The sequence below is a fragment of the Miscanthus floridulus genome, unplaced genomic scaffold (assembly GCF_019320115.1).
Source record: "Miscanthus floridulus cultivar M001 unplaced genomic scaffold, ASM1932011v1 fs_262_1_2, whole genome shotgun sequence".
Classification (NCBI taxonomy): domain Eukaryota; kingdom Viridiplantae; phylum Streptophyta; class Magnoliopsida; order Poales; family Poaceae; genus Miscanthus; species Miscanthus floridulus.
Genome location: NW_027096471.1, coordinates 12 through 7,454, shown reverse-complemented (window position 1 = coordinate 7,454; position 7,443 = coordinate 12). Strand labels below are relative to the sequence as shown.

At 47.3% G+C, this 7,443-nt stretch overlaps 2 protein-coding genes across 3 annotated transcripts; one reads left to right on the top strand and one right to left on the bottom strand.

Moving 5' to 3' along the window:
* The first annotated feature begins 1,242 nt into the window (after nucleotides 1-1,242).
* Nucleotides 1,243-5,312, top strand: LOC136531018 (cyclin-T1-1-like). 2 transcript variants are annotated; one of them, XM_066523720.1, is made up of 6 exons: nucleotides 1,243-1,677; nucleotides 1,892-1,973; nucleotides 3,272-3,406; nucleotides 3,498-3,676; nucleotides 3,773-3,921; nucleotides 4,033-5,312. In XM_066523720.1, the coding sequence occupies exons 1-6, from the start codon at nucleotides 1,481-1,483 to the stop codon at nucleotides 4,863-4,865; spliced, it is 1,575 nt and encodes a 524-aa protein (XP_066379817.1). In that variant the 5' UTR covers nucleotides 1,243-1,480; the 3' UTR covers nucleotides 4,866-5,312. The 2 variants fall into 2 exon arrangements, with proteins under 2 accessions (XP_066379817.1, XP_066379818.1); XM_066523721.1 differs by having other exon boundaries at nucleotides 1,244-1,677; nucleotides 3,501-3,676.
* Nucleotides 5,313-6,420: 1,108 nt separating this feature from the next.
* LOC136531019 (uncharacterized) lies at nucleotides 6,421-7,226 on the bottom strand. Its single transcript, XM_066523723.1, has 2 exons — nucleotides 6,994-7,226; nucleotides 6,421-6,943 (listed from the first exon to the last, which is right to left on the bottom strand). Exons 1-2 carry the CDS (start codon nucleotides 7,224-7,226, stop codon nucleotides 6,421-6,423), a joined length of 756 nt encoding a protein of 251 aa, XP_066379820.1.
* Nucleotides 7,227-7,443: the final 217 nt, after the last annotated feature.

Below are 7,443 nucleotides of genomic sequence, written 5' to 3'. Positions count from 1 at the left end.
AGAGGATGTCTAGAATCTACCAAGATGATGCATCTCCTTTGTATTTTGGGTCCGTTGACCCGTGTATCATGTTGGAGCCCATTAGGGGCATACACCCTCCAAGACTTTTTACAATTCTTGGTTGTCACTTGCTTAGGGTTTGGGTTACGTTGAGTTATAGTTTTCTTCATAGCACTTGTAAAGCCGAGTTGGATTGCTATAAACCAGGGGCCCCCAAGACGACATGGACGACCTCGGCCCCTGTCGACGCGAGCTCAGCTTTGGCGGTGACGTGGACGAAGCCTCGCCCAAAGCAAACTTAGCCATGGCGCATCTGATATTTTGAAGGAAGAAGCAGTATATAGAGGATGACATATGTGCCCCACCTAACAGATGTCCAACAAAGTGATGTTATTCTCTTCATCTTCATCACTCCGACCAAACGTGCAGCTAGTATTCCGTATATCCTATTCAATCTACGTGAGAAGATCTCTTTTTAAACCGGAATACCATGTTCGTCCGAGTAAACACCGAGATGAAACCAGCATATAAAACAAAATTGGAGTTGATCTATCCTGTTCCTCTCATCCTAGGGCCTTGTTTAGATTGCCTCAAAATTCCAAGTTTTTTCACTCTCTCTCCATCACATCAATTTTTGGACGCATGTATGGAGCATTAAATGTAGGTAAAAAAAATAACTAATTGCACAGTTTGGTTGTAAATCACGAGACGAATCTTTTGAGCCTGGTTAGTCCATGATCAAATCAAGTTTGTCAAATACAAACGAAACGTGCTACAGTGTCCAGATTGCAAAAAAATTTCAATCTAAACGAGGCCCTAGAAGCAAATCCAACTTCAGAGACAGCTACGAGAAGCGTGACGTCACGGACGGACGTCGAGCTGGCTCCGCGAGGTCCACAGCGCGTGCCGTAAACCAAAAAGGAATAAGAATATCGAATCCAACACGGCATCGAGGTTCCGTCCGTCCAGCCGAACCAAGACGGGCCCACCCCCATACACAGAAAGTATTCACACACGTGCCGGTTTGGAGCCGAACGGGCACCGCAAGGAAAGGGCTGGGCAAGCAACGGCCGCCGTTCCGATCCGCGTGCTCCGCTGGCCCCGCTCCACCTTGAGCGAACCGCACCGCCACCCCCCGTACGCGTCCGCGACTCTCTCTCTCTCTCCGCGTGGCGCAGCCGCCAAGTCAAGTCTCCTCCGCCTCCGCCGCCTCTCCCGCTCCGTTCCGTTCGCCAGCCAACCCCAAAACACCCACCCACCCACCCTTTCCGGTTCCGCTTCGGCGCTTCCCTTGGTTGCCTTGCTGCTTGCCCCCAACCAAACAATCCCGAGGGCCTTGCTTGGCCCTTAAGCTTTCGGCTCGCCGTCAACCCTCGCCGGGACTCTTATTTCTTTTTTCCTACTACCGGCGGCCAAGGTCCGGTCTTTCAATTCGGTCTTTCTTCACCCGTGTGTGTTTGCGGCGGAGGCGGCGATAGCGATGGGCGCCGCGCGGGGAGAGGAGCAGGAGCAGGAGAGGGAGTGCGGCGGCGAGCGGTACCCGTCGTGGTACGTGAGCCGGGAGGAGATCGAGCGCGGCTCGCCGTCGCGGCGGGACGGCGTCAGCGCGGCCAAGGAGGCCGAGCTCCGGGCCACCTACTGCTCCTTCATCCGCGATGTCTGCATCCGGCTCCAATTGTGAGTGATCGATCGGCCTCTCCCCTCTCCCCCTTTTTCCCCAATCGCAGTTTGGTCGCTGGTTGTGGTTGGTTGGCTGCGTTCGGTTCAATCTGCTATTGGTAGTTTAGAACTTTATTAGATGATATTATTATGCCGACGACAGCCGCATTGCATTGTGCTCTGCTCTGTCGGTCTTTCACTGACCAAAGAGGCCCTCTTTCTGCCGTTGCAGGCCGCAGATTACAATCGCCACGGCGATCGTGCTCTGCCACCGCTTCTACCTCCTCCAGTCTCACGCCAAGAACGAGTGGCAGGTAAGATATGCGCAGTATAATTATATAATAATGCTTAATGCATGCCTACTTACTTGCCTGTTGCCCTCGTGGCAGCACCTACCCAATATTCCTCTGAGAGGTTTTATATGCATCCTGCACATTGGTCTCTGGAGTAAACAAGCACTGTTAATTATTGTTCCTTTGCTTTATGAACATAGGGTATACTGTAACCACTCGGCAAAGCCGCAAAGAGGGGTGATTTTCTCCCCGCCCGCCCCCCCTGTATATACATGACCTGATTTATGTAGATTACGATTGGTAGAGAATGTATAGCACTTGCCTTATCTGAATCCACCAATTCAGGGGTCAAACCGTTATTTTATCACTAATGAATTATGACCATTCATCCTTAAGCTATTTGCTTGCCATATATAATGTATATATAAGTGCATCCTTAAATGATTGGAGTAACCGAAGGAGCAATTTTAATATATTTTTTCATATATAAGAAGCTTGGCCTTCGCTGCAATAGCTTTCACATTTCAGTAAAATGAATCCTGTACTTGCCTATTATTTTCCAGCAGCCTTTCCAGCAGACCCCTAACTAACTTTTTCCCTTCATTTTCACGGAGAGATTAACTAATTTCTTTTTCTTGTGTAGATACTTTGAAAACATTTTTCGTTATGGCTATCACACCCTAACATTACCTGACTATGTACCTTTGGTGGGGGTTAGTCGAGGGTAGTGTGTGTCATAAGAAAAACACACAAGTGTGGGTCTACAGATATATTCAAGGTGGCTTCATGTAAAATATGTCCACATGTGTGTACTTCACTCGGGTACACATTAAATGGTGTACTGGTCGCTCGGGTGGTATAAACTGCCATGATGCTTCTTTTTTTTTAAAAAAAAGAAAAGAAAAGCTGAAACATGAGTTTGTAATCGTTCCTGAGGAGTCGAGCAGTTTCACCTTCACAAATAAGGGGTCTGGTTGTGAGTTTTAGTTAAAGCAATTTACCCGGAGCACCTAAATTGCAATCGTGGACGAAGGTGTGGTTCTTTTGGAGCAACTTTATCGAACTTGAAGCAGCACTTTCTAATAATACTCGTATCAGTAAGTATTAGCAACTTGTTGTACTACTATCTAATTACTTCGTAGTAAATTGTATCGAATTTAGGCTCTACATATTATTCTTTGGCCCATGAATATATCTCCCCTAAAATACTGCACACACTTGAGTGCTCTATTTTCAGCAATACAATTTTTTACCATTTCCTCCGTTCTCTTGGTTTGCTAACAGTTGAAGATTACTTACCAACCCTCTGTGTTTTTCAGACTGTTGCAACTGTTTGTGTATTTCTTGCTTCAAAGATGGAAGACACACCTTGCTTATTAAAACGCGTGGTCATTGTGGCATATGAAACAATGTACCAGAAAAACCCTGATGCTGCTAAGAGAATCCACCAGGAGGTATCTAATTTTCTCCTTGACACTTGGCCTGTTTGCTTTTCTGATGTTTGATTGACTTATTTACTGTGCAACTTTTGTTTCCAATGAGAAGCAGGAAGTTTTTGCAAAGCAGAAAGCGCTGATTTTGGTGGGGGAGACACTATTGCTTTCAACCATTAGGTTTGATTTCAATATACAGCATCCTTATGAACCACTAAAGTTCGCTCTGAAGAAACTGGAGATCGTCCATAAGGAACTGAGACAATCTGCCATGAGTCTCATTAATGATACGTAAGTTATTTGAGCTATTCTGTTAAACATTCTTCTTGGAATTGGCAATCTTGTTTTTTTCTCCCCTCTGAGTTGGTTCGACACTTATACATGCAGGCTTCCAACTACTTTAGTTGTGCAGTTCAAACCACACTACATAGCTGCTGGATCACTATGCCTTGCTGCCAAATTTCACAACGTCGATCTTTCCCAGAATGAGATAATATGGTGGCATGTGTTCGATGTTGCTCTAGATCCGTTGAAAGGTACACAGCAGATGAAGTTATTTTCTTTTTATCATTCACTGAGCTATATCAGTTATGTATTCTCACTACCATCACTTTCCTGTCATGTCTGACAATCAAATACATCTGCAGTTGTTGTGCAGCAAATGTTTCAGTTATTTAAGAAAAGAGCCCCATGCTCCATGGGTCCTGTTATCAAGCCAGTACCAACTTCAAGTGTAATGGATAAACATCAGATCAAGCCGACTCCAACTCCAGCTCCAATGGATAAGCATCAGATCAAGCAGATTCCAACTCCAGCTCCAATGTATAGACATCAGATCAAGCCGATTCCAAGTCCAATGGATAAACAACAGAGCAATCTAGCTCCAACTCCGATGGATAAACAGCAGATCAAGCTGGCTGCAGCTCCAGCGCCAATGTATAGACATCAGATCAAGCCGATTCCAACTCCAATGGAAAAACAGCAGAGCAATCTAGCTCCAACTCCAATGGATAAACAGCAGATGAAGCCAGCTCCAACTCCGATGGATAAACAGCAGATCAAGCTGGCTACAGCTCCAGTTCCGACGGATAGACGGCGGATAGTAAGCGCCCCAGTTCCTGCTCTGAGGCACACACAATCTTCAAGGAGAAGTTTTAGCAATAGCAATACAGAAGCTTCTAGTTGTGTGACTACTAGCAGTTCATTTAACAAGAATTCCACAGGCAGGTCACCAAGGAAAGAAGGGAATTGGTACCGAGGAAAGAATGAAGAGAATCTGTATTGGCGAAGACACATAAATCATAACTTGGAGCAGAGGTTAGAAGAACGGTCTAATCAGAGAACTCTGAAGTCTGATCTTGCTTACCTTGTTCGTAGTGGGCCAAAGGATACAAATGCAACAGAGATCAAGAATCTGACCAGACAGAAGAGAAGAATTCAAGAGGTTGGAGGGCTTCCCAACTCCAGTTTATATGTCTGATACAAACGCTTGGAAGCAAGTTAGTGGTGTAATTGTTTTTGAAACAACTTCATCTCGGCAGAAACAGAAGGTCGAGAGAAGATGAGCCATAGGAGTTGCCATTTTTAGTTGGTATATACAGAGACTCGGGTCTCTACTAGACTGCTACTTTGAGATAAAGGTATCTAATGTGGACGGGTCTGTAAATTAAGTTACTCGTGCACATCAAATGCACCCAGCTTGCACTGAAATGCCATATTATCTCCATGTACAAGGCTATTTAGTCTTATAGAAACGAATGGATAGTGATGGAGATAGCTGATTTTGGGCACCTAGTGTCATCTTTTATTTTAGACTGAGCTGTGTGGCTCAAACAAATTTTGTAGTGTATATATAATTTTGTAGCAATGTCCATGTGTATATTAGGTCGGTGTTCTAATTCTGTTTACATTTTCTCAGATCGTCCAATGCTATGTACACTGTGGTTGTCTTTCCTGCGAGTTCTCACTTCTCAAGTTGGTATTTTTGGTTTATCCTTTTAGTGCCTCAGTGAAAATTGCTATCCGTTTGAAACTTCTCATGTTCAACGAGGAGATTGATAGTGTTTTGGCCGTCTGACATAATTACCAACTTAGTCAACTCAAAACATAGAGCTAGGGAATAGTGTTGTGGACATGCAGATGTAATATGCTTTAGAGAGCCTGATTTATACAGAAAGAACAGGCAGATTTTGTACAGCCTGATGGCATAGTGTTAGCCATTGTTGTATTATATACAAGAACTGGGCTATGTAGCTAATGATATCTTGACACCAGAGTGATATCTTGACACCAGAGCCTTTGGTGCCATATTAAACAAGAGTGGGCTCTTCGACGTAGCTTCTAATAGACATTGTTGAACAGCTGCATTATTGGCCTTCATGCTGAAATGTGGTGGGTGCCTTTGTTTGCTTCGTCAATGCTTTGGCTCGCGATTGGAAAGACCAGTGCCTTTCTGTAAAAAAATACTATCGATGCACCCGGAGACGGCATACAACAGCTTAAACAAACAGCTAGAGAGAATCCTTTCTGAGTACGCCAATTCAGCAGCACACATAGTCCCAACTATAGTCCCAACTGGAAACATCAGCCGAACACCTAAAAGCACGCCGTACTCCGGGCCGGAGATGGCCGGCCGTCCACCTCGATGATCGATTATGTACATGTATTATCCTAATAATTACTACATTCAGCAAAACCAGCATTCTTCACCATGCATTGCATAGAACATCAATGCCCTAGTGTGCCAAATACAAATTAGTTCTAAGACTTCAAGTGCGCTCATGACAACACATATTCAGTGCTTGCAAACTAAAAAAAATTATATGTCAAATCGAAGATGATAAAACTTTATTCAAGCATCGTTTCCACGATTCAAATTATGCCATATCTGAATACCAGATGCTGAGACTACGAGTTTGTGGTTCTACCAGAAGACCCTATTCAGCAAAAACTGCTGCATATAGCTTTTTTTTTAGAGTTTTCATCACTGTGTCGCCAACAGCAATCGATCACGAACACTTGCGCACGAAAAAAAATTAATCGAACACCTCTAGCGCCTCGTACTCCGGGCCAGAGATGGCATCTGCCACGATGGCGGCCGGCGTTAGCTCGCCATCCGCCTCCAGGAAGAGTCTCACCAGGTTCTTGGAGTAGCCGCTCACCAGGGCCGTGCCCTCTTGCGCTGCCACCACCGGCGTGGACGCCTTGGAGGTCCCCACGTTCCAGAACACCAGCTGCGGCACCGTGAACCCCTCGGCTGCGAACTTGTCGCAGATGCCCTGGTACTCTGTCTTCCACGGGGACGCGGTGCCCGTCCACCCGTCGAAGTCCATGTCGCTCAGCACAAACACCCTCTTCACCATCATGTCCCTGCACAGCCCGCCGGCCACCGCCAGCTGCAGGATCTTGCTGAAGACGCCCTGCAGGTTCGCGCCCTTCTTATGCTTCCCCATGGACTCCACCAGCGGCCGCAGCTTCTCCTTGAGGCTCGTGCCGAGCACCTTGTGCAGCTGGTGCGTCTCGTTGAAGGTGATCACGCGCCCCTTCCACGGCTCCTGGCTGAGCTCAGAGATGAGGAGCCCCAGTGCGATGGCTGCAGCGGCACCAACACCTCGCGGCGGAGCCGGTCACGGACGCGGTAAGCATAGTGCTTGTCCGAGATGTCGAGGTACTCCTGGCTGGACTCGCGCGGGAATATGCGGCGGGCTATGGCCTCGCAGAGCAGGGTCGCACGGTCGTAGGACGAGCGGAGCGACGGGCACCGCTTAGCCGCGAGCCCGATCTTGGTGGTGTCGCCCACGCGCAGGTGCTCGACGTCGGACTTGAGCATCTCGTCGAACATCTCAGCCACGTGATCGTAGAGGAAGCGGAAAGCCTTGTCGGACTCGTAGCGCGAGAGCGCCGACCGCGCGAGCTGCGCCTCCTCCTGGCGCTTCGTCTACTTGGCAGCCTGAAACTCGCGGTCGCTGCGCCGGCGCTTCATGCCGTGGCGGTGTACGTCGATCTGCTGATCGCGACGGTCGCCGTCTTCGCCCTCCTTGCGGTCGCCGTGGAGTAGG

What these genes read in the sequence shown, in the direction of transcription:
- LOC136531018 (XM_066523720.1), top strand. Translation starts at nt 1,481, where the DNA reads ATGGGCGCCGCGCGGGGAGAGGAGCAGGAGCAGGAGAGGGAGTGCGGC. An exon ending in ACGCCAAGAACGAGTGGCAG is followed by an intron (nt 1,974 to 3,271) that starts GTAAGATATGCG and finishes TGTGTTTTTCAG; the next exon opens with ACTGTTGCAACTGTTTGTGT. An exon ending in TGCTCTAGATCCGTTGAAAG is followed by an intron (nt 3,922 to 4,032) that starts GTACACAGCAGA and finishes ATACATCTGCAG; the next exon opens with TTGTTGTGCAGCAAATGTTT.
- LOC136531019 (XM_066523723.1), bottom strand. Translation starts at nt 7,226, where the DNA reads ATGTTCGACGAGATGCTCAAGTCCGACGTCGAGCACCTGCGCGTGGGC. An exon ending in GACCGGCTCCGCCGCGAGGT is followed by an intron (nt 6,944 to 6,993) that starts GTTGGTGCCGCT and finishes CTCTGAGCTCAG; the next exon opens with CCAGGAGCCGTGGAAGGGGC.